At 47.0% G+C, this 25,308-nt stretch overlaps 7 protein-coding genes across 7 annotated transcripts; 1 reads left to right on the top strand and 6 right to left on the bottom strand.

The window, feature by feature from the left end:
* Positions 1–1,737: 1,737 nt before the first annotated feature.
* LACBIDRAFT_331156 (uncharacterized protein) lies at positions 1,738–3,522 on the bottom strand (the record flags this gene model as incomplete). Its single annotated transcript, XM_001885500.1, has 7 exons — positions 1,738–2,289; positions 2,395–2,526; positions 2,577–2,585; positions 2,658–2,861; positions 2,914–3,146; positions 3,179–3,281; positions 3,349–3,522. The coding sequence occupies 7 exons, from the start codon at positions 3,520–3,522 to the stop codon at positions 1,738–1,740; spliced, it is 1,407 nt and encodes a 468-aa protein (XP_001885535.1).
* Positions 3,523–4,783: 1,261 nt separating this feature from the next.
* LACBIDRAFT_331155 (uncharacterized protein) lies at positions 4,784–5,828 on the bottom strand (the record flags this gene model as incomplete). The annotated part of the gene is made up of 5 exons (XM_001885499.1): positions 4,784–5,134; positions 5,186–5,315; positions 5,372–5,496; positions 5,548–5,560; positions 5,773–5,828. 5 exons carry the CDS (start codon positions 5,826–5,828, stop codon positions 4,784–4,786), a joined length of 675 nt encoding a protein of 224 aa, XP_001885534.1.
* A 25-nt stretch (positions 5,829–5,853) lies between these two features.
* On the top strand, positions 5,854–6,174 carry LACBIDRAFT_306754 (uncharacterized protein; the record flags this gene model as incomplete). Its single annotated transcript, XM_001885559.1, has 2 exons — positions 5,854–5,872; positions 5,939–6,174. The coding sequence occupies 2 exons, from the start codon at positions 5,854–5,856 to the stop codon at positions 6,172–6,174; spliced, it is 255 nt and encodes an 84-aa protein (XP_001885594.1).
* A 4,363-nt stretch (positions 6,175–10,537) lies between these two features.
* LACBIDRAFT_331154 (uncharacterized protein) lies at positions 10,538–12,158 on the bottom strand (the record flags this gene model as incomplete). The annotated part of the gene is made up of 4 exons (XM_001885498.1): positions 10,538–10,882; positions 11,630–11,746; positions 11,881–11,953; positions 12,028–12,158. The coding sequence occupies 4 exons, from the start codon at positions 12,156–12,158 to the stop codon at positions 10,538–10,540; spliced, it is 666 nt and encodes a 221-aa protein (XP_001885533.1).
* Positions 12,159–12,890: 732 nt separating this feature from the next.
* LACBIDRAFT_306750 (uncharacterized protein) lies at positions 12,891–13,098 on the bottom strand (the record flags this gene model as incomplete). The annotated part of the gene is made up of 2 exons (XM_001885497.1): positions 12,891–12,924; positions 12,974–13,098. The coding sequence occupies 2 exons, from the start codon at positions 13,096–13,098 to the stop codon at positions 12,891–12,893; spliced, it is 159 nt and encodes a 52-aa protein (XP_001885532.1).
* A 1,235-nt stretch (positions 13,099–14,333) lies between these two features.
* Positions 14,334–15,779, bottom strand: LACBIDRAFT_331153 (uncharacterized protein; the record flags this gene model as incomplete). Its single annotated transcript, XM_001885496.1, has 8 exons — positions 14,334–14,499; positions 14,726–14,739; positions 14,805–14,902; positions 15,113–15,170; positions 15,204–15,327; positions 15,361–15,448; positions 15,509–15,645; positions 15,742–15,779. The coding sequence occupies 8 exons, from the start codon at positions 15,777–15,779 to the stop codon at positions 14,334–14,336; spliced, it is 723 nt and encodes a 240-aa protein (XP_001885531.1).
* Positions 15,780–16,236: 457 nt separating this feature from the next.
* Positions 16,237–16,629, bottom strand: LACBIDRAFT_306748 (uncharacterized protein; the record flags this gene model as incomplete). Its single annotated transcript, XM_001885495.1, has 1 exon — positions 16,237–16,629. The coding sequence occupies one exon, from the start codon at positions 16,627–16,629 to the stop codon at positions 16,237–16,239; it is 393 nt and encodes a 130-aa protein (XP_001885530.1).
* Between the last annotated feature and the right edge of the window lie 8,679 nt (positions 16,630–25,308).

Raw genomic sequence — 25,308 nt, 5'->3', positions numbered from 1 at the left:
TGACATTGGTGAAATGTCCACATTGGAGACTGGGCATGATGAGTATATTATTGTGGTTCTGCTGCAGCACAGTTCTGGACCTTTCATCGTAGAGTACTCCATACCCATTTCGCTGTTGGGTTCGAGCCCCAAGTCCAAACAAAGATCTGTCACGCAGGTCCAGAAAGGCCTTGGAGTTGGGACCCAACGTTAGGGTTAATCAATGATCTCCGAGCTCCCCGACTGACTTTTCCGGCAGCCGCTCTCTCGCGAGCTCGAGCCCTTACCTTTGTTTATTTGTTCACTCCCATCAATGATCACATCATAAGATTAGTCATACAGCTAATAGTATTAGAGGCTCATCGAGCGAGACGAGTGGCTGCTTTTAGGAGCCTGGGTTCGGTCCGGTTTTTTGATGCCCAGGGGCGTTAACCGTAACCGTAACCGGTCTGCCTTTTCCCCAGAAGTCAAAAGACCAGACTGGACCGCAAAAAGACCACAGACCGCGGTTTTTTGCAGTCTATAGACCGGTTTCGGTCTGCATCGGTTTTAACCGGTTTATGACCGGTCTTTAGGCCAATATTTTAAAATTATGAATCGGTAAATTTATTAACATCTCTAATAGCTTCAAAACGAGCCCAAGAACGTTAAATTCCGTTAGGAATTGGTGCTTCTATAAAATAAGTCTGGTACATCTATTATTCCCAAAAGTAATTTACATTTTAATTCATATCTCTCTCGTTTTTTTACCAAATCGTACGTTCTTGGGTGCGTTTTAAAGGATATTTAAGGGGCTACAAAAGACCGGTCCAAACCGGTCAAGACCGGTTCACGTTAACCAGTTTTTTTGCGGTCTTTACATTTCAAAAATAAAAGACCATAACCGCAGGTCCGGTCTTTTGCGGTCTTGGTCCGGTCTGGTTACAGTCTTTTTCCAGTCACGAGACCGGACTTCCAAACACTAGTGAAGTCTCTTGAACGGCAGAGAGTGGTGGACCAAGACTTTGCTATCGGTGACAGGAGACCATTCTCAATTTTTTGTTAGCGGTCTGGTTGAACTACAGTCATCCACCCCTTTGTCGGAGTTTTCTAATATTGGTTACAGCCGGTTACTGCTGGTTCCAACCAATGCAATCACTGGTGGCCGTTCGGACCGGTTACAACCGAAGAGTGGTTGATTGAAACCATATTCAAACCATCGTTTCAACCAAGTCCTAACCAAATTTCAACAACATGTACTATGATCACAACCGTATTGTAAGCGTGAAGCGATGAGAAAGTTGTAGTCTAGTTTTTTGTAGTCTACTATATATTTTGTAGTCCCTAATTCTATTCAATGTTGTCGTCTATTCTATTGTATTGTATTGTGCTTAGTGGTCGTAGGCTATTCTATTTAATTCTATTCTACTTTGTAGTATTGTTTTCTATCTATTGTATTGTACTTACTTGTGTCTATTCTCTATTCTATTCTATTCTACTTAGTAGTTCTATTTATTCTATATTGCATTAGCCAGGATTCGAACTCTTGAGCTTATGGTCTACTTACCTTTGGTTAGTGATCGATAGTTACCACTATGCCAGCGGGTCATATATTTACTATATAAATTGGGTTAACATAATGAGCAATTGGTTCTCAAGCAGTATATAGAGCTCCTTAAACTTAAAGCACACCGATGCACTTCACACCTTACATGTGCATGATGAACATAACAGTGAACAAACGAGATTGAAGGCATCCATAACTACAGACAGTGGTGACTAAGTTTTGCGTGTGCATTGTTTGCGAGGCTTGCGAGTACCTAGTACAGCCTCAACAACCTCCGCCGCTGTGTCCTGAACAGTTCCCTTCTCCCTTGCCTTCCCTTTTTTTGACTTCTCTACAACCCTGGCTTCTGGCGTGACCAACGTAGATGGAGCTGCATGACGTGTTGTTGAAAGTGGCTGTTCCTGTGCGACAGACGCCAGATTGCTAGGGCTGTGCTCCTGCGATGGTCCGGCGCTGATGATTCTTTGTTCGGCATTAGAACTGGTGGGAAGAGTGTCGAGGGCGACTTGTTCGATATTTCCATGAGTAGCAAGTTCAGGAGAGGCAAGGGAGAGTGTGTGGAATTGATTGGTTGCATCCTCGATGCCACTGCTTTCGTCCCCATCTCCTGGATCATTCGCGATTGTATTCACCGTAGCCGATCCAAAGATAATTTGATTGTAGAGGTCGAATAGCACTTTCCCATATGGAGTGTTGAGTTTCTGGATGATAAACATCTTGTACAAGGTAAAATCTTTCCCATAGTCGATACCAGTCACAGCTCCCTTCCCAGCGGAAAGCTCAGATCAGGAGAGAAGATGAAATGAACCTTATTGAAAGGAAGAAACCAATTAAAAAGTTACATAGTTCGCAAGGAGTTTAAAACGTACCAGAATGGCGATGCCGGCAATAGAACCAGGCGTCACACCAAGAAGCCCCCACAAGGTGGCACGCGTTTTCGGCTTTGCGTATTTGCCGACCTTTGTAATTGAGGCAGTGCCAGTCAATAAACCTTTGAGAGCCTGATAGCGAGTGAGCGATCCAGCATACAACGATGTAATTGAAGGCTTACCAAAACAAGCTGTGGGTTCATGAAAACTTTCATTCGATCATCGATACGGCATCCATCTGACTCTCAGGCAGCATATAAAACAGGAGCGAACTTGGGGTACTTATTCTGTGCCATGTCCCAATGCAGAAGCTCCTGGAAGTCATTGTTGCTTGCCCGCTTGGCAGCGTGACTAGCACCGATTTGATTCGCAACATCACGAAGTTCGGCACCAAATATCTTCGGAATGATCTTGTCGTGAAGCTCTTTGAGAAACGTTGAGCGAACCTTATGGTGTTTATTGCAAAACTACAAATATCATCAGAATTGTTGCGTGAAGTAAAAGACTTGTAAAACTCACTAAGACACCGAATTGACTGTGCTCCCTCATCAAACCGTGAAAGCGTTCGGGAACCGTCTCATATATTTCCGATAAGATGCCAGCTTCCTCAGCCGCCTTTGTAACATATCTCTGGGGGCTGTTGATGAGACTCTGTTGGGGACGAGAACTGTTAGTAACGACTGTATTGTAGTTGTCCGGAAGGAACAGTTCGCAGGTAAGGCTGAACATTTGACCAATTGATGCGATCTCCTCTTTGTGTTTGCAATAACTTGAGGATACCCACTGTTGCCTTGACTATGTCGCAAGCGCTTCGGCTGGTTGACTTTGATTGTCGCCAACTCTTCACGAAGTTGACGAACCTCCTTATCACACTTGCCACACAATAACTGTGCTTTGTTTAAAGCCTAAACTTTCCAGTGAACGTAGAACTTTGGATACAAAGAGAGTATGAACCTTGTCATACTCTTCTCTTGTTGGATTTGAGCTGATAGTCAAGAGGTGTGCCGTTCCACCGCGAGATAGGAGATCATTCTCGGGGTCAGACTCATCCGAACTCGACGATCCGCTGGATGGAGCATCAAACTCTTCGCCACTGGAGCTGGGAGGTTGGAGTTGGCGGTGAGGCATACCGAAAGGAGTCCGTCAGCGGTGTAAGCGTGAAGGTGAGCTTGAGTCGTCAATGGGGAAGTTTGAAATTTGAGCGAGGTTTGATATTTATTGATATCTTGACGTAATTTGCAGCAAGGCATCGGTATTTTTGAGTTATTCACCGTTGACTTGCATGGCTGGTGAGTGTATTAAATGCACTGCCATGTAATAGCGTGCCAAGCATGGTACTACGTAAATCTGAAGCAACGATGAGCAGGGACAGAAATAAACAAGACGTACTACATTGTTCTGCATGTCACTCTAACCCCGCTCTTTCAAATGGATAGAAAGATCTGTTTTTTTAGTTAGTTGCATTGATTGGAAACTTGCACCTACCAACAGATTGTTCAGGTTAAAAGACCTTACCAATACTGTGGACAGGTTGAATCTGGGAGAGGTAATAAATATTGACACTCGTGCCGATTTAAAATTAACACCGGTTGCGTCGGACACTCGGGCATCATATGTGCTGCATGAAATCAATGAGGCTGGAACTCCGGGCCACAAAGCAGGATCGGATAAGCGGCCGTTGATGTGAGCCAACTACAGTCTGCATGCCGCCAGCCATGCAAGCACTCACAGTTGCAGTCCCCAAGGGCTCAAAGAGCATGACTGTAGGAATTGAGGAAGAAATGGAGGGAGGGTGTCAAGTCCTGATCATGCATCTGCGCGTTCCTCGCTTCTACGATGATCCGTTTGAAGGAGGATTTGAAAATTGAGGGGTCCGTAGCGAAGCGATATGAGGAGAATACCATTGAGGAGAGGTGCCTGGCAAGGAATTGTTCACGGGTAGTGGTAGGGAGGGAATCCGGTCTTCAACATCCTCCTCTTCCACTAACACCCTTCGACATCAAGTTCAGGGGGCTCAGTTTCACGCTCGGTTTGAGGCAATGATGGTGGTGGGTCCACAGCACGTTCATTGCTTTGATTGTGTGAATGGCTGGCTTGTTTGGGGTAGCCAACTGAGCGCGAAGGTTTGCAAATGCGTTGAGTGGGAGAGGCAGCAGAGTTTGTGGGACAAGTGGTGTGTTTGGTGAAGTCATGACAGGCTCCGAGTCAGAAATTTGTGCGTTCGCAGTGTCAACACTAGCTCAGGCTCTACGAGAGCTTCTTCGACATCTCGCCGTCGGAGATGGAGCAGTTCTATCCTCTGCTTTACTTGGTAAGGACCTCTTCATCCTTTGGGTCTTGAAACACCTACCAACCCTTTTTTTTCTTGTCTTTCCGAAGGTCTCAATGCCTACCATTGCCATCCCATGCATAGAGAGGGTGTTTCACGGACGGCGATACATCGTCTTGAAGCCTCAGAGAGCCATAGAAAGGTGGAAGAGTTCCGGAAGATAGAGGGTGGCATGGGGCCATTCTGCAGAAGACGAAATGTCGTCTTGGGGCCAGGAGGGATGCAAGACACTGTGGAACAGTCGAAAAAACTTGCCAGCATGTAGAGAGGGTGTTGGGCGGACGACGACTCGAAGATCAACAGTACAACTCGATGAAACTTGCGTTGAAGGTGATCAGGGTGTAGTTGATGTAGTTGGTGACATTGCAAAGGCTGGGGAACCTTTGGGAGCTGGTAACGGACATAAACGACCTTCAAACATGTAAGCAATCGCCTTATGATGCAAAAAAATGTGAAATTCACCTTTATCCAAAAGCTACAGCATGCAACTGATTTCAACAAGGTCAATGACGTCCCAACGCGTTCGGCGGACTTCGATATGTCGTGTTGAGCATTGGAAAGGTGGATTGAAGGCAGTAACGTGTTGAAGCGGCTAAAGGTGAAATGTAAGTCCATGAACTTGCATAACAATGGAAACTAACGACTTACTTGGAAGATTGACAGTAAACACGCCGCAACTCGAAGACAGACTTGCGTTGAGGGTGGCTAGGGCATACTTGGTGACGTTGTAAAGGCCGGGGAACCTTCGGGAGCAGGTAATGCACGTAAACGACCTTAAAAGAAGTAAGTAATCACCTCATAACTCAAAGCAGCATACAACTTACCTTTACCCAAAAGCTACAACATGCGACTGATTTCAAGAACGTCAACAATGTCCCAAACACGTTTGGCGGATGTCGATACGTCGTGGCGAGCCTTGGAGAGCTGGATGGGAGGCGGTGACGTGGCGAAGTGAAGAAAAAATTGAATAACAAAGGTATGTCGAACCCTTTGCCGTATCTTCATTAACTGTTGGTGCATAGTCGTTCGTCATTAACGGAAAACACAACCGAGTCCTGGGAGCACCACGTTGTGCCCCGATAGCAATTGGCAGACTTTGATACATTGCGTCAACGCAAAACGGGGCTGGGATGACTCTAAATGAAACAGGTGAGTTCTTTTTCGTGTGTATGGTGTTGAAATACTGAAAAACCTTTTTATCTTTGCCTTTTGCAGGTTCTCAATTGCAACCCATCCCATCCAGCATCCAAAGGCAACCCACACATCGAGAGGGTGTTTGGCAGACGACGACACGTCATCTCAACGCCATGGCGAGGTGGAATGATTCTGGAAGCAGGAGGGTGATGTGGGACCGTTTTGCGGAACTCGATATGTTGTTTTGGGGCCAGGAGGGGTGCAGGATGTTGTGGAAGGGTCAGAAACACTTGCTACCACTCAGGGAGGGTGTTTAGCGGACAGCGATACATCGTCTCAACGTCGTGGCATGGTGGAAAGGTTTTGGAAGTAGGAGGGTGACGTGGGACCGTTTGGCAGAAGACAATACGTCGTCTTGACGCCAAGAGGGGTGCATGACGTTGTGGAAGGGTCTGAACACTTGCCACCACGTAGGGAGCGTGTTTAGCGGATGAAAATACTTCGTCTTGTTGCATGGGAGACCGATGGTGAGGAGGAAGGGTTCGGGAAGCTGGAGGGTGGTGTCGGACTGTTTTGCGGAGGATGATACGTCGTCTTGAGGCCAGGAGGGGTGCATATTGTTTTGGAACAGTTTGAAAAACTCTAAATTGTGCGTTGTAGGACACGCATTTGAGCAGCCTTCGGAGAAGCGGTATTGGGGTTTGAACTGGTAGTTAAGTAGGTGAGCAGTTGGAAATGAATGGGAAGAGGGAGGAGGGTACCATGTCATGCGAGTGCTTAACGACCTCGAATCGTTTACCAAATCGATAAGCTAATTCTGCACTCCTGTATCCTACGGCAAATCTACATGAGTGTCGTTCAGTGGGTAGACAGGCAAGGAGAGCATGTACCTTTGACCTAACAAAAAGCATATAAGATCCTACACATTGCGTGCCATGTCAAGTCTATCCTGAAGACTTTGGCCTCGACATGAGATGAGACGCACTCGTTGGACGCATTATTGCTCATGCTGATTCCTCGCATACCTCACCCATTCCATGAGCTTCCCATGTGCCGCAAAAACCTTTGCGGGAATAGAATCTCGACTCCTCTTCTTGCCTCCCTCGCGACGTTCATGAACTTTTTGATAAGATCTTAATATCCCCCAAGTTCTTGTTTGTGCGGAGGGACGTTCAAATGTGGGGTAAGATGTGTATGCTAGCTGGAAAGGGGCATCGTTGAACTCTTGTGAGATTGCTTCGATGATAAGTAGTGGGAGAGCTCCGCGGATTAGTGAAGAGACAGAGTGATTACATCACATGATCTCAAAGATAAGATTCTCATCATTTCTGTCATCTGTCACCCCCTTCACTCTTGTCGGCTTCTCGGGGTCAAAACATTATCATAATCTTATATTTTCTATCCGTCTCAATATTGCATATTCCTTCTACATTACTATTTCATATATATATTGAATTTAGTGGTTTAGAAACTGGTAGGCTTCAACCCTTCGCAGTCGGAGAAACATATCTGTATTGACAGTGTCAACAATGTGATACTCATCTGGTTTCTCAAATTCTGGAACAATATATGCACCCCAAATGATGGAGCCAACAGGAATAAACTCTGCCTCATGACGGTGTTTAGCACGAAGATGGATAAGGCCAAGGTCCCGCTCTTTTCGCTTCAAAAGTCCTGTTGGTCCATCTAATGGGTGAACTAGTGCAAAAGGATAGAGTGTGTCTGCCAGTGTGAATGTGAAGATGAAAATGAGGCGGGCAAATATGAAGACATCTGATGCAGTTGACATCTTCACCATTACACAGTCATAGCGTGGAGCATTGTTGAAAGAGGGATTCAAACCGGTAAACCGGGCCATAGAAAGAAACACGTGAGATCATGCCAAGCTAAGAATAGCTACGTCGGCTAACTCCGCATACGCATCAAACACTGATGCGTTTGAAAATGAAAGACGCGACACTACAAAATCTGTAGTGTTCACAGAGATAGACTACAAAATATACCACACGTTCATTAAATTTCATATTTGTAATTCGGACCGAAGTATCCCGCATTAAAACACATGTAAAACGTAGATAGGGGTTCCTGGAGTATATAAGGAGCGCGCTGGCAGGTCAAAAGGCAAGCAATCGCCCCCCGTTGACCAGCTAGTTGCACTCCAAGTAGGAACTTAGGAGGTGGACAGTTGTAATCAATTAAAGGAGATTTCTTCGTGGTCAGAAAAGTACAGTGTGAACGAAGCCAGCATGCTTGGGAGTCAACTTACTTGGAGACTTTTGAATAAGAGGTTTTAAAAACACAGTATCATTTAGATGAGACAGCGTACTCGTACCCTTGGTTTTGGAGCATAGTGACATAATAAAAACTCACAGGAGTCATAAAAGTCAATTGAAGTCGTGTTTTGTGTTAATAAAAGAAACTGTGATCAAAGAACTTTGCATTTAAGAGACCAAGTTCCCAGAAAGACATACTTTGTTCTATTGAACTATTCTAAACCACACCTTATAATAAAAACCCGTTTTGAGATGAAATCTCTTGAGACTTAAACCTAAGAAGACAAAAGTGGTATTTCTTAATACCAAAGGCCCTCGAACTCGTGCACTGAGATTGTGATAGTGTGTGTGTGTGTGTGTGTGTGTGTGAGTGTTTAGGTGTTTAGGGTTTTCCCGATGCACTTGATCCTTGTTCATGTGTTTCGCACTTTCACGGTCATCCCTGTGCAACGCATATCACCGGTTTCCATCTGCACCAGTTTTAACCGGTCTATGACCGGTCTTTAGGCTAATATTTTAAAATTTTGAATCAGTAAATTTATTAACATGTCTACTGGCTTTAAAACACAGTACTTCGTCATGCCCCACTGATTCCTGCATTCCACCAGATTCCAGTGGAATCCACAGGAATGGCACAGGAATCCACAGGAATGGCACAGGAATCCACAGGAATGGCACAGGAATCCACAGGAATGGACAGGAATGGCACAGGAATGTCACAGGAAGGCCTAAAATGTATATTTCACAACTTAATCCTAAGAATTCCTTATGATATTTAGACTTGAATAGGGAAAATCAAAGTGTATTTGATAGAACTACACAAAAAATGATGTATTTCAATTATAATACAAAATATATTTAATTACATGCAGTGTATACTAGAGAGGGAGGGGATGGGCAAGGGAAAAGGGAAAAGGGAAGGGGGATGGAAAAGGGAAGGGGGATGGAAAAGGGAAGGGGGAGGGAAAAGGGAAGGGGGATGGATAAAGAAGGGGGAAGAGGGAGGGGAGGGACAGGGAAGGGGGAGGACAAAGGAAGGGGGAGAGAAAAGGAAGGGGGAGAGAATAGGAAGGGAGAGGGAATAGGAAGGGGGAGTGAATAGGAAGGGGGAGTGAATAGGAAGGGAGAGGGAATAGGAAGGGGGAGTGAATAGGAAGGGAGAGGGAATAGGAAGGGGGAGTGAAAAGGAAAGGAGAGGGAATAGGAAGGGGGAGTGAAAAGGAAGGGAGAGGGAATAGGAAGGGGGAGTGAAAAGGAAGGGGGGAGGGAAAAGGAAGGGGGCTCGTCGACGACGTCGGTTGACGTGGTCATCGTCCTCGGCGTCCGTCAACGTGTGGCCATCTTCGTCGTCCGTTGACGTGTCATCGTCGTCATCCGTCGTCGTCGTCTGTTGACGTGTCGTCGTCCTCGTCATCCATCGTCGTCTGTTGACGCGTGGCCGTCGTCGTCGTCGGTCGTTGTCGTCCGCTGATGTGTCGTGTCGTCCGTTGACGTGTCACCGTCATTGTCCGTTGTTGTTGTCGTCTGTCGATGTGTCGTCGTTGTCGTCCATTGACGCGTGGCCATCGTCGTCGTCGTCCGCTGACGTGTCGTGTCATCCGTTGACGTGTCGCCGTTGTCATCCGTCGACGCGTGGCCATTGTCGTTGTCGTCGCTGATGTGTCGTCGTCCGTCGTCATCGTCATCGTCGTCCGCTGACGTGTCGTGTCATCCGTTGGCGTGTTGTTGTCGTCCGTTGTCGTCGTCGTCCATTGACGTGTCGTCGTCGTCCGTTGGATGGGTGTCGTTGATGATGGTGGTGGGTGAGGAAGAAGAGGGTGAGTGTGGATGATGCCAAATCAAATGTCGGCAAACGCCAAGGCTCGATTTGGGCATTGGCATATTAATGTTTATTAATATTATTGATTAGTAATGTAAATTCCGGTCATTGCATTCTGGTGTCATTCCTTTTTGTCCATTCCGGGGACCATTCCGGCTACTAATCAGGAATGACATCATTCCCGAGGAATATTTGTCCCCCGGAATGTCATTTTGGCTGGTGTCTCTGCCAAATTTGATTCCTCTGGATTCCGCCGGATTCCACAGGAATGACCGGAATCCGGCAGGAATCAGTGGGGCATGATAAAGACCTCCAACAAACACATTGAATTGAAGGCCGCTGAGGGTCTGCCACGATCGAGGGACAACTTGGAAAAAGAGGCTCTAGTAAAGATGAAGGGGTATCTAGAAGATGAAATGATAACGGACGATGATCTACATAGTACGTAGTATGTATGCGAGTCCAGTGTCAACGAGAGCTATTTGCTTGTGCTACGAGATGGAATTGGGGTAGTTCGGTGGTGTGTACGTAGCGACGCGTGGAACGTCTGAAAGAAGTAAGAAAACAGTTAGCCACGTAGAGGCAGTTTCAAGAGTAGCCAGAGGTCAGGGCGAGGCACAGGTCGACAGGCATTGATTCTAATCTTTGTTTAACTCGAGATCGCCAAGGACCGCAGTGGGTCGTCGACGAGAAGGTTATCGAGCAGCTCTGAGCTTCGGTGGAAGAGGATAGTAGCCAAACAACCACACGCTGGGCGCACCCTATCAGACGATCGATATATGTGAGCTGGCGAAGACCGAATTCACGAGCTTGGTACTTGTTGTACCTGACGCACGAAGGAGTGCAAGTGGCCAAGTTGTGCGAATCATGGTGGTGGGCGAAAGACGGTGCGATAACTAGCTGGAGATTGCACTGGTGTTGTGATACTAGAACCTAAGTAACGAAGAAGGTCAGTCAGCCAGGCAAAAGACCAGATAGATGCAAGGTGATGAGGAATTCAGAAGAGAAAGGGAGAATGGTATACCGAATGAGTAAGTAATGCAAGGACCGGATTATCCCCACTATCCAGCTCTGCGACTCAACCTTGCGCTTATGATCAGGCGGACGACAGTGTCCGAATTGCTCTATGTGAGGGACTTCCCGTGGCTGCTGGCGAAGACGTGATGCTGGATCCACGAGCTCCGTAGAGGCGCATTAACTGGGTGGATTCCACCATAGCGATATCCTCTTCGGGGGCCGATGCACGAAGGTATCCAAATGGTGGACGCGAAAGGCGATACCATCATGGAAGTCGGGAGAGTTGAGGATTGCCAATGTTGTGGAATCAGAACCAGGGTAACAGACGAAGGCGGTCAGCCGAGCGCAAAAGGTCAAATGGATAAGGGGATTCGGAAGTCAAAGCAGGGAGAAAAGCACAAAGGAGGGGGTAACTAACTCAAGAAGTCAAAAACGTCCATTTTCCCCTCTTCCCAGCTCTCCAGCTCGAGCTGGCGTCACTTCGAATTCCTTCTGCATAACGTGAACCAGGGGGACGACCATGGTCTACCGCGGCTTGTTGAGAGCGTATTGGCGTCGTCGAGCTGGGCATGTTTAAGGACGCCAGCCAGGTCACTGCAATGGAAATGACGTTTAGGGCTGGCGCTGTCGACTACGGCTGGAGAAAACTGACTGTCAACTTACAATAGTGGAGTATCTTCTATTCATATGCAGAGTGGTTACGAGCGAGTAGCTGAGTCTGGTTGTGCAGATAGGGGGCAGAGCAAAAAGGTTGGGCAACGAAAGGCTGTGATCGCAAGGCTGTTGGCAATGTAACCATCCAGTGAACGTCGCAATTTCAAGTCTCTAATTGTCGTACCACTGGAAACCAGTGGTTCATTTGGGGTTGGGGGTCTTGATGGCTGCAGCAGCACGAGGCTCGTGAACGACGTTACCAAGATCAGAACTGGGAGGAGATAATCAGTATAACGGAGAGAGATCGAGACTGGAGCATACAAGGGGAAACTGCTGCAAGTTTTGTTGCAGCACAGACGGGGATAACAAGGTAAGGTAGAAAGAATGCAATGGAAGGAGGAACTCACTCAGAAGCGATGCACTCAGATATTCTTGCAATGAAGCCGAGAGCCCGCGCGATAACTTTTCGCCTTTGAATCTCAACAGCTTCCAATTCGAGTGACCGTTGACAAAGGTGGCCTTTAGATTGCGTTTCCATTGCGGGCAGCAGCGGGAGGTCAGGTAGGGATGTCCAGGTGACAGTAGCTGAACGATGCAGAGATAAAACATTGGTGACTCGTGATGAAAACTTCTTTGATGAGGGAGGTTCGGAGGCTCGGTTTGAACCACGGGTGTTTCGAGGTTGAAAGGACCCTTGGAATCCCAGTGACGGCGGCTGAACAACGACAACACCGACGATTCCTCAGTGGGGAGATGGGTTGCAGGGTATCTCTCTATGTATGTGGCGCCAGTGTTGTTATGACCCGGGTCTGACGAGACATCCTCTAGTCCGACAACATGGTTTCTGAACTGCAAAAACTGCAGCCGTCAACCGCCTCATTCGCTTCGAGTTTCCGAATCGCTTTACAATCTTCTGCCTCACAGCTCCACGCCATCTAACCTCGGATTCAACAGAAGTATAGCGGCCTCGCGACATCCCTCACATCAACGGTGAATGAACTGGCGAAGATCATCAACCAGCAGGACCTTCCCCTTCAGCAGAAGGTCAGTCGCATCAGCAAGGAAGTCCGCGATATGTCACGCCGTTGCTCGAGGCCGTCAGGAAGGGCGCATCTGATTTGCTTGCTCGGGGCAAGTCTCAGGCATCCGTAGCGGCGGAACCGACAGACAAGGGTGGGGCGTCTGAATCATCAAAACCGACTACCAACGGCCTAATGGGCACACTTCAGCAGCGGAGTGGAGTTTTTGTACGCGTGTGATTCTTCCTGATTCACCCTTTGAGCTCATAGCTTTCGTGAAAACCTCTACGCAACATCAGAATCACGGCCGTTAGAATAAGAAAACGACACGTACCCCTCAAATCCCCGCCAGACGCCTCTGTCTAAACCCACTCCACTTTTAACGAGTCTCCGGCGGGAGCGTAAACGCGTTGGGGGGATTGTATCGGCCAGACATCGTGGCACAGTATCAACTCGCATAATTGGGACCTTGTTGGCCACTACGTTGGCTAAAAACGAGAAATTTGGAGTGTATGCGGCACCGGTTTGAGTAGAACGTGAGGAGATCGGGGCACTGCATGCAGCCCATCATCGCCCAAACTTTCAAAGGAAACGACACCCCAGAAAGCTGCTGCAGCCTTGTCAAGAATATCGCACGACAGAACAATTCTCGTACTCACCACCTCACTTGTCGTACTAATACCTCTTCCGCTTGATGTTGGTTTGAACTTCACCCAACCCTGATATCGGCCACGTCGATCATGGATTTGGGAATGGGTCGCCTGCGGTTACTGTACGAGAAAAGCCATTCGACAGGATGATGCGTAAGGCCAGTTCGAAGGGCGTAATTCGTGCAGTAGGGTCTAATGCCTGGCGGCCGAGAACCCTCCATTCCTTTTATGTGCGTCGGTATGTAGTAACAATTTTTTGAGCTCGTAAGCCAATCGTAAGCCGTTGGGGTAGCGCTGAGCGAGGTGAGGTGGATTAGGGTGTGAGAATAACAGCTAGGCATACCTTTATTCCAGGAAGAATAGCCTCAGGTTAAAGCTACGCTGAGACAGCAGTGGCAGACGAGCGCACAAGGCCGACGAGCGCACAAGGCCGACGAGCGCACAAGGCCGACGAGCGCACAAGGCCGACGAGCGCACAAGGCCGACGAACTTGCGGTGGTTGAGATCAAGTTTGACTGATGTCACTCCCAATCAGATTCACAAGTGTCTTCAAAATACAACGTATAACATAAAAATCATTTATTCGTAAACTTCGCGTATACATCTCTAGTTCAGTTCTATTCTAGATACATTGCCAACATGACTCTCTTTCGGCTCATTCTCCTCAATCGCTACATGGCTCACTTGGACGTCCTTCCCCAATCCATCCGAGTCACCAGGTCTCTTCGGTAGACCACGCAAGAAACGCCAGCAGACACCCTCTCCAGACTAGGGAAGGTGTCACCCCACGCACTCCCAAACCTCTCCTCGATAGATGACATCTCCCAGATGCATCACCTTCAGCCGTTCGACTTCCCAGGTTTGATCAACTGCCCCTTGACACGGGGTTCAACCAACCGTCCTTCGTAACACGGCATCGACTCCCCATTGATCGTCCTCCATTGCGCTTGCTTGATCTCAAGTCTTTCGATCATTCGAGGGTTCAACGTTCTTCCGAGAAGGCTATTGAGCCGAGCCCGGAAGCAAACGTTAGGTCTTCGGATTCTAGTGCTTGGAGGGGAAGAGAATACGTCGAACGGGCTTGAGCAGCGTATGTACATATGGTGGCGTCATTCGCAAACATGGCGATCGACGTAGACCTGGTCCTGTCCAACGTGGACCCTCCTCAGTCTTCGCGGCTGCGCATACGCGGCGGTATCCGAAGGCTATCCTAATCATCGATGTTGGCCAGACAGGTCAGAAGGTGAGATGCGGGGCGTCACTGCAGAGGAGGGTGGTGTGCACGAGTGTATCGCGGATGGATGTAGCCCGTAGTTGGGTTGATTGGAGGGGATGATATGGGCTGGAACCGCAGAATAGCCAAAAGAATCAAAATCGACGCTAATCCTTGGCTTGAATTCGGTTGGAGTGGTTCTTGTGCTCTTGGATGTACTTACGACGTCGGCTGAATCTGACGGAAACGAGAGGAGATAAGAGGCGAAAAGAAAGAGATTGGTGTCCTTAAATTTTACAAACCTTGAAAATCGAATACATTGAGATTCCACCTGTTGATGTCTCCATTTCATAGACAACGTTCACGTATTCGCTAAAGCCGAAGTTGGACCAGAACACGTCTAAACGCTAACAGTCACATAAGATGGGAAGAATGGATGAGGGTGTGCGTAGCATACGTGATTTAGGCGGCATTGGCCTCGAATAGAGCATGAAGTTTCACCGCTTACACTGCGTCATTTCCTGTCAAACCTCGGAGAGAAGTGTGATATCTGAGGACTGCTGCAATTGCGTCAATAGTCTTTCATGACAGCGGGAACCGTTGTACTCACCTTCTCGCTCGTCGTGAATCACTCCCAATCCATCAACCGTTGGTGAATCACCCCGTGTCTGTGAAGCCCCAGAAAAGCCAGTACCTCAAACAGCAATCATGAAAGGAGGCATCAACGTTAACGTTCCTGTGATGACCGTATGCCGTAAGCCGTGCAGGATAGTTTGAAGACAAGTACGGCGTCGTTCTTGGGTGGGTGGTGGGAACATAGCTGGGCTAGATTATGAAACCGCAGTTTTATGACAGTACGTAGGTAGTGGGGTATTGGATCCCCTAAGCTCGGGACGACTGAGAATGTTGCGGAATGCTGGGTGCAGAATGCCATTAGTGCTGTGTCCTAATCCGAAAGATCTCAGTAAAGTCAATGGCAAGATATGGCAGTGAGAGCTGGACGTACCATTCAATCCAGAAATCATTCTCCTACTTGAAACATCACAAGAGCAGTAGAGAATGAGACCATGAGTGATGCAAAAAGGCAGTAAGGCCGGCGACGTTGTGGTCGTTGAGAACAAGCTTGCTTGGGAAGCAAATTCACTACGTGCACATCCTCAGTAGTAGTGGGTCATCCACCACATAACACACTGCCGACTTCACCGCTCTCTCGCTCGTTCCGTCTATTCATCCATTCACCTATACCCCCCCACCAGCTCCGGACTCGCATCCCCCATGGTGGTCTTCTATCGCTCCTCTGCGACAGCACTACCTCACCACACCAGCTCAGCCAACCTCTGGACACTCCCCTCCCCCTCAATCTTGTTCCAGAAACCCATCGAGTTGCTCCCATCCATTCAGGACGCTGTGTCGTATCGTATCCGACTCGACCAGCCCTTGCCTCTCTTTTCCTTTCTCTCATTCAATAGCGCCGATTCCCCCTTCCTCCACAATGGTATTGACTATCGGGAGCCAGTTCAACGAGTACGACTTCAACGGGATCCTTTCTACCGCTCGGTAGACTTCAAGCTCCTTATTTTAAAGGCGCCGATGCGAGCGAAGAAATCGAATCTTCCCCACCACAAGGAAGGGGGGGCGAGTTTGCCGTGGCCTGAGTTTCGGGAGAGGCAACATCGAAGAAAAATCAGGTGAGCGATCGGGGTACCATGAACGTTCAGCGTTCAACCTTGCAGCTTAACAGTCACTCCACACTGAAGAAGAGTCGTCTGAATCTTGTCTACGATATCCGCTCGTGGACATTGAGAGGTGACGAGAACCTCGTCTTTTCAAGATCCCCGCTCCGTCGCTTTTACAACGCACTGGAGCGAGGAGACTAGGCACACGTGGCATCTGAATGGCGTTCGGGTGATCGACATAATCGCGGAAGACCGCGAAAGGGTCAAAAAGGTAGCGGGGCCCCTCAACAGCCGAGGATGGGTAGTAGAGGCGAAGTTGAGATTGGGAGGTGGCGTGTTGCCGCTGCCGAAAATGGTTGGGGCACAAAGGATTGGGGAGAAGGGTTGGTTTTTCATTGACGGTCGGTTTAAGGACGAGGTCGGAAAACGTGGGTGTGCACTGGATTTCCATAGAGCCAACTGTGTAAACAGTCAATCGCTACCACCGGTTTAGAATAGGAACTCACTTGACGTTCTAGCCAACTTCACGGCCAATACGAGGACTGGACGAAGCAGATATATCGGCACTTAAACACGACCCGCTGAGCTACCGCGCAGCACCTCCGTCCTGGAAAAGAGTTTACAGGTATCAACACAGATGTTCAAACGAAGGGGAACTCACTTACCTCGAAATAGGGCCAGACTAGATGGGCAAACGAAGAGTTGGAAAAGCTGTGCTTAAGGTACAAAAACAGACCAAAACACGCGTTCACCTCGTGGCGTGATTGAGGATCTCCTAGCCTCTGGGCGCTCTCCTTTCTTTCCTTCCCTCATCCTGAACCTCTCACCTTTGGTATCTCAACATGAGTTTTGCGGGCGCTCACAACTTTATTGCTACTAACAACACATTCAATGACGTGAGTGGAATGTTTACCAAAGGTATCCATCAGGCCATGATAACGCTCGGTCTCTTGAAGATCAACATCCACCACAATTATGGCAATAGGACGACGTCCGATGGGGTTATTCCCCTTATGCCAAATCCGAGCAATCGGTTCACAGGTCGGACTGAATACATCGCCAAACTCAAGGGGTATTTTTGCAATGCAGATCACCCAGCTTGGAAGAGAATGTCCTTTTTGTTGTATGGAATGGGGGGTATTGGAAAGACTCAAATTTGCTTGAAGTTTCTTGAGGAAATGTCTGACTTGTGAGTATCACCAAAAGGCAGATCTAACCCTTACTTATGAAATTTCAATTGCCTTCAGTTTCTCTTTTGTCTTCTGGATTGATGCTTCCTCAGTTGGCACCATCACTCAGGCACTCAAGGGTATCTGTAATCTTCCTGCAGCCCAGTCTAGTGGACTGGATGGCTCATCTAAATCTGCTCTTCACTGGATTGGCTTGCTGAAAGAGAACTATGTGATGGTCTTTGACAATGCTGATGTTCTATCACCTGCTGAGCTGGAGGCTTATCTTCCACCTGGAAGGGGGGGAAACATTCTAATAACCAGTCGCAATGCCACTATGAGGAATCTGACTTCACCTGAGAATTCTCTTGAAGTAACTGAGATGGAAGAAAATGATTCTATTGAGTTACTTCTGAAAGCCAGTTTCTTGGATCTATGTTCAATGGAGTCTCAAACTGAAGCTTGTAAGATTGTAAAGGAGCTCTCATACCTTCCGCTTGCTATTGATCAAGCTGGTGCATACATTGCTTCTGGAGCCACCACTATTGAAAACTATCTTGCAAAATATTTTGAGCATCGTAAAACATTATTATCCCATCCTGAATTTACTGGAGCTTCTAAGTATAACAGAACTGTTTATGGAACTTGGGAGCTATCATACAAAGAAATTCAACAAAGGGCTAAATCTGATGATTCTCATAAGGCCAATGCAGCCAATAGTGCAATGCTCCTTTTGGAATTATTTCCTTTCTTCCATCATGAGGGAATTACTGAGGAAATATTTTCTTCTGCTGCTCTTCTAAAAAAGGAAACAGCCTCTCACCCTGAATTACCACTTGCCAGTTCTATGCTGGATCGGAGACTACTTCATTTGAACAAGGCAGGTACTTGGGATAATTTACTTTTTCGAGAGGGCATTCGGATGTTGTTGTTCTTCTCCTTAATCAAGAAGACCCCATCTGATGGTGTGTATGCTATGCATCCGCTGGTGCATGCATGGGGAAGGGACAGAATGACATTGGATGAGAGGGAAAGATGTTGCTTAATGGCATATGTTATGTTATCTTGTTCACTAAGATGGCATGAAAGCCAACCATACAGATTTCACAGAGTCCTGGTAACACATGTAAGAGCAAATATGGGGTATTCCAGATCAGGAAGTGATCAGAAGGGTATCAGTTACATAGATGATGCTTATGCCAAATATGGAGGTCTCTTGCAAAACCAAGGATACACAAAAGAAGCAGAAATCTTGCGCATTAAAGTTCTGGATACAAGGAATGAAATTCTTGGAGTAGAACACCCAGAAACAATCAGAGCCATGGGAAATCTAGCATCAACATATCGAAACTTGGGAAAATACACAGAGGCAGAGAAGCTGGAGATGCAAGTTCTGGATGCAAGGAACAGAATTCTTGGAGTTGAACACCCAGATACAATCAATGCCATGGCAAATCTAGCAGCAACATATCGAAACTTGGGAAACCATACAGAGGCAGAGAAGCTGGAGATGCAAGTTCTGGATGCAAGGAACAGAATTCTTGGAGTGGAACACCCAGAAACAATCAGAGCCATGGGAAATCTAGCATCAACATATCGAAACTTGGGAAAATACACAGAGGCAGAGAAGCTGGAGATGCAAGTTCTGGATGCAAGGAACAGAATTCTTGGAGTGGAACACCCAGATACAATCAGTGCCATGGCAAATCTAGCAGCAACATATCGAAACTTGGGAAACCATACAGAGGCAGAGAAGCTGAAGATGCAAGTTCTGGATGCAAGAAACAGAATTCTTGGAGTGGAACACCCAGAAACAATCAGAGCCATGGGAAATCTAGCAGCAACATATCGAAACTTGGGAAAATACACAGAGGCAGAGAAGCTGGAGATGCAAGTTCTGGATGCAAGGAACAGAATTCTTGGAGTTGAACACCCAGATACAATCAGAGCAATGGCAAATCTAGCAGCAACATATCGAAAGTTGGGAAAATACACAGAGGCACAGAAGCTAGAGAACCAAGCTCATAAATTAAAGAACAGAGTTCCTGAAGCAGAATCTCATACAATTTCTACCACAGCCAATGTCCAAGAAGCACAGGGGGTTCAAGTTGTTGAGGCAGGCACCATAAGTCATGGTGAACAAAACTTGCATTCAATGCAGGTTGTTTTGAATCATCCAGTTCAAGCAGGTCTTCTGGATAATCCTGAGAAACAAGGTATGTTTTTTGGTAATTGTTGTTTGAACCCCCTTTGATGTCTTTATCCTCAGTCCATTCTCTTTCGAAACTTGCAAAGAGAGTTTCAAAATTTAAAACCAAAATTTCATATTTGTTCCATAAAGGGAAAGATTTTGATGATGACTTCACAGGAACTAGTACTTAATCCGCCTTCTATAGTGATTTGTTTCTGTTTCACTGATATTATATCTTGTGCTTGTGTCTTGATATGCTGTTGATTACCAGATGCAAGCTATGTTACCTTTGACCAACTTAATGTAGAGAAGTTGTAAAAAAATTGTGATATTCCTATTGAAATATCACAATTTTTTTTACAACTTCTTATTAAAGAAATATCTACAATTTCTCAGACATTGTTACTGAAATTTATTGACAATTTCATTACAGTAGTTGATTCAAGTTAATGTGGCCTGCATCCAGAGTGAATGAAAAATCATTTTTGTCTGTTTTGAAAGGGGCTCTGACAATACACTGTTGGACCTACACCCACTTAATTTCATAAACAAAACAGTAGACATCTCAACAACAAAGACTCAAAATTGCTAGCTGAACTTTGTATAAATGTATTCAGTGTAACAGTTATTTTCTACTGTATCAGTGTGGTTGAATGCAATTAACCACACCTTAAATATCATCACACTCAATAGAAACAGGACAGGTTCACAACCTCCACACTTTAGCAAAGCTTAACTGTTTAAATGGCTATGTAACACTACACCTTTGAAAGTGATGCCTGTACCACCAATCTATGGCCAGCAACCACTGTGCAGATTGAAATAAGGCCTACCAGAGGAGTCACCACTGATGCTCTGGAAGCACCTACCAATTAGTGCTACAGCAGTCAATAAGTTTTCACAGAAGTGCAGAAGGCTCAATGGTTAAATGTGAAAGGTTTCACTACACTATGCAAGATTTTAACATGTCAACACAGACTTATCCAGCAAGTTCCCAAAGATCAATGACATACTCTTGAGGTCACAAACAAGTCTGCTAATGCAACTCTGAACAGAATATATATCACTCAACAACTATCTTTTCCACATTGAGAAGTCAAACACCAGAAGATGTGAGTTGTGTTGGGGTATAGGGCAGCTGCTGATCATGGAGACAGTTATCCATTATCCATTCAAATGTCAGGCATATTCAGAGGAGCTCTATGTACAAGCAAAGCATCCCTTTGGAACATGATCTGTGAGGAATGGGCCAAGATGGATAGTGATTGTCATGGGTTTCAGAACCCATGCAGGTTGTGGGTAAGGGTACGTGTGGGTAGGGGTATGGACTTGACATTCGCTACCCTTGCCAAACCCGTACCTGTGGCAGGGGTTGGCAGGTACCCGTAGCAATACCCATCATGTCATTAGTCATTATTTCTTTGCGCAGCTCACAGTCTGTGTCCCTAAGTTATGCGTAAAAGATACATGAGATATCTCTAAGTTATTTGAAACATATTTAAGGTAGGTTTTCATCTGACAAGTTCATTCATTTAGTCATTTGTTTGTTTGTTTGCCTCAAGGTCTCACAATAACATCAAGAATATGTAGATTGCCATCAAGATATGTGTAAAACATACACAAAAAGTTCTTAAGGTATTTGAAATATATCTATGGTATTTAGAATATATCTAAGGTATTTTATCGCTGGCTGTCTTGGGTCACTACTAGGTCATTGGGAGGTCTTATCAGTGCCCCCCTAATTCCTGCAGGAATCCGGTCATTCCTGCAGGAATCCGGTCATTCCTGCGGATTCTGGTGGATTCCAGAGGAATGAAATTTGGCAGGGAGGCCTGCTATTTTCACAATTCCGGTGCCTTACCATTCTGGCGGAATTTGCAGTACTTTACAGTGCCCCACCTATTCCTGCAGGAATTCAGTCATTCCAGTGGAATTCCAGAGGAATCCAGAGGAATCTGCAGGAATTCCACTGGATTCCTCTGAACTCATGTAAATTTACCAGTACATGTCCTGATCAGCTAAAGTCATGTGACTTAATAACCAACTTAATACTCAGAATAAATTTGAAGTCAACAAACCAACTTATAATGTATTTAAAATGACATAAAACATATATTATTATATACTACTATACACAATCTATGTATATTTAAAGAAGGAGAGGTACAAGGAAAGGGGGTGAGGACAAGGGGAGCAGGCTATGGAGAAGGAAAGGGGCAGGGAGAAGGAAAGGGGTAGGAAGGGGTAGAGAGTTATGGAGGTGATGGAGAGGGGAGGGAGGGGAAGGGGGTGATGGAGAGGGGAAGGAGGGGAGGGAGGGAGAGGGAGGGGTGGTGTAGTGTACATGATTGTAGACATGTCAGCGTGAACACGTCGTCGCGTCGTTGTCATCGTCTGTAGCATCATGGTGTGGGTGTCGTAGACATGTTGGCGTGGACACGTCGTCCCATTGTTGTTGTTGATGTGGACACATCGTCCCGTCGTCGTTGTCGTCTGTGGCGGGCACTGGGTGTCATTTTGTGGGCGCTGGGTGTCGTTCGTGGGCGCTGAATGTCGTTTGTGGGTGCTGGGTGTCATTCGTGGGCAGTGGGTGTTGTTCGTGTCCGCTGGGTGTTGTTATGTGTCCACAGGTGGTGTATGTGTGTCCGTTGGTCGTTGTTTTCTGTCTGTTGGGCGTTTTCGTGTTTGCGGGTGCTGTTTTGCATCCGTTGGCTGTTGTTTTGTTTCCGCTGGTGGTGTACATGGGTGCTGGGCATCGTTTCGTGGGCGGGGTGTCGTTTTCGTGGGTGTGGGGTGTTTTCGTGGGTGGGGAGGGGGGTGTTTCCGTGGGTTTTGATGCTCCTTGTTTCGTGATGTGGTGTCGCCGCATTGTTGTTGAAGGGTGGCGTGGTCAATGTTGGTGGTCATGGTGGCCATGGATGATAAACGAGTGATGTGGTGGTGGTGGCTATGGGTGACGGTGATGGTGTGGTGTTGGCGGCGGTGATGAGCATGGTGGTGGTGGTGGTGGTGGTGGAAGAGTGTGATGTTTGGTGAGCATCTTTGCCAAACAAACATTGTTTGTTATCCATCGAGAATAAATAAACTATAACACAGTGACAAATAAATAAAATAAACAGATTGGACTATAATACATTCCTGACCACTCTGGGGAACACCATTCCTGCCCATTCCGGGGAAGACCATTCCAGTGTAAATTCTGGAATGAGAAAACACAGGAATGACAAATTTAGCAGGGCTTACTGCTAAATTTCATTCCACCGGAATCCACAGGAATTCCACAGGAATGACCGGAATCCTGCAGGAATAGGGGGGGCACTGATAAGACCTCGGAATTTGGGCATTCCGGAATTGACACCAGAATGTTCCGCAGGATTGGCAGGAACGGAATGCAACAGAATCCGGTCAATTGTTTGTTTCTTTTACTTTTGTTACCAAACAAAGGCAACACCCTTTCCCTTCCACCCACCACCAACCATCCTCTTCCCCGCCACCTCCATTCCCTCCCACCAACCACATTGCCAATGGCGACAACCATGATGATGCCACACCACCCAACAACGGCCACAACAACGTGAACACGCTAGGTGGACGATGAGGCAATGTGGCAACAAGGCAAGGAGGCAACATGGCAATGGGACGACGATGAACAATGACGACAAATGTCGTCGTTCGTCCCAATTCGGGATTTCGTGAGTCCATCACCCCCAATCTCAGCTGACCGGCATTCCAGGTCCAAACAGATGATGGTGTGGCACCACCACCATCCATGGTCAACGACACCAACACATGACAGCACGATTCCACCCACCAAACTGCCTCCACACTCACGAAACAACATCCAGCACCCACATTGTTTTGTGGGCGCTGGGTGTTGTTTGTGGGCGCAGGGGTGTTGTTCGTGTCCGCTGCGTGTTGTTTCGTGTCCACGGGTGGTGTACGTGTCCGTTGGTCGTTGTTTTCTGTCTGTTGGGCATTTTTCGTGTCCGTGGGCATGGTTTTGCATCTGTTGGCCGTTGTTTTGTGTCCGCTGGTGGTGTGCGTGGGTGCTGGGCGTCGTTTCGTGGGCGGGGTGTCGTTTTCGTGGGTGTTGGGGTGTTTTTGTGGGCGGGGGGTGTTTTCGTGGGTTCTGGCGCTCGTTGTTTCGTGACATGGCATTGCCACGTTGTTGTTGAAGGGCGGCGTGGTCGATGTTGGTGGTCATGGTGGCCATGGGTGATAGACGAGTGATGTGGGTGGTGGTGGCTATGGGTGATGGTGATGGTGTGGCGTTGGCGGCGGTGACGAGCATGGTGGTGGTGGTGGAAGAAGAAGAGAGTGACCGTGTTTGTGAGCAGTGTTTGCCAAACAAGCATTGTTTGTTATCCATTGAAAATAAATAAACTATAATACATAACAAAACAATAAAATAACCAGATTACAGTTCCTGCACATTCCAGGGAATGCTATTCCTGCCCATTCCGGGGACCATTCCGGTGTAAATTCCGGAATGATCAGATTCCACTGGAATGAGAAAACACAGGAATGACAAATTTAGCAGGGCTTACTGCTAAATTTCATTCCACCGGAATCCACAGGAATTCCACCGGAATGACTGGAATCCTGCAGGAATAGGGGGGGCACTGATAAGACCTCAGAGGTGGATGTGGACATGGGAAAGCAACAGCCATCCTTAAATAGTCCAACACCATACGGTGAAGGCAAGGGTATTCAGCTTTTTTCCCAGCCCACCACCAAATCAGATCTTTGACATTTTCTACCTTAGTGTTGACATTTTCTACCTTAGTGTTGAGGTATTCGTCAAGCTCATCGTGAAGCTTCATTTCATTGGGGGCCGTTAATGCAGGTAGAGTGTCGAACATGTTCTCGGAATCAGAGATGGCAGCCTCAGGGGTGTGATATATATAAGTATGAGCCTATACATTACAATAGAAAACATACCGGTACAAGGCCCATTTTTGGGTTCCTATGAGGTTATCCAATTCTTTGAATTAGGGAACCTTAGTGGTACCCCATTCCAGAGTGGTATGACCCTCATACCAATTCCATCATACCATGGTATGGATGCCACATACCATTCCACCTCATACCATACCATACCATACCATACCATACCATACCATACCATACCATACCATTCCATACCATACCATCATTCCATAGCTGTCACAGGGTGTCTGGGGTCCTTTTTACAAAATATGAAAATTATTTCTCCAGGCTGTAATACTGATCCATTGGGCTCCATTTTTTGTGGACTGGTTCTTCAGATTTCTTCTGACATTTTAAGCTACAAGTGGAGGCTATAGGGTGAACTTGATCCTTTGAAATTTCGAGGTCTTTATTGTCCTCCACTGATTCCTGCCGGAATCCGGCGGAATCCGGGCAATTCCCGGAATTCCAGAGGAATCAAATTTGGCAGAGGGCCCTGCCAAATTGATCAAATAATTCTGAGGAATCTAGAACGGAATTCCAATTCCGCTGGAATGGTTCCTGGAATCAGACAGATGGAATGATGTCCGGAATGCATCTGGAACGGAATCTGTTGATAGAACACTGACAATGCCCACACAAATCAAGCATTGGTGTTTGCTGAGACTCGATTTGGGCATTGTCAACAACCCTCAACCCTATTCCTCTCTTGCTCCTCTCCCCCCACCATCGTTCACGTCAATCCACCCCCCACTACTATTCACCGTTGTCACCCACTGCTATCCACCGTTGTCACCCACCGCTATCCACCTTCGTCACCCACCGCTATCCACCTTCGTCA

Source organism: Laccaria bicolor, genomic scaffold (assembly GCF_000143565.1).
Source record: "Laccaria bicolor S238N-H82 LACBIscaffold_32 genomic scaffold, whole genome shotgun sequence".
NCBI lineage: Eukaryota > Fungi > Basidiomycota > Agaricomycetes > Agaricales > Hydnangiaceae > Laccaria > Laccaria bicolor.
Note: the sequence above shows the minus strand (reverse complement) of the source record. Positions and strands in the feature narration are given on the sequence as shown.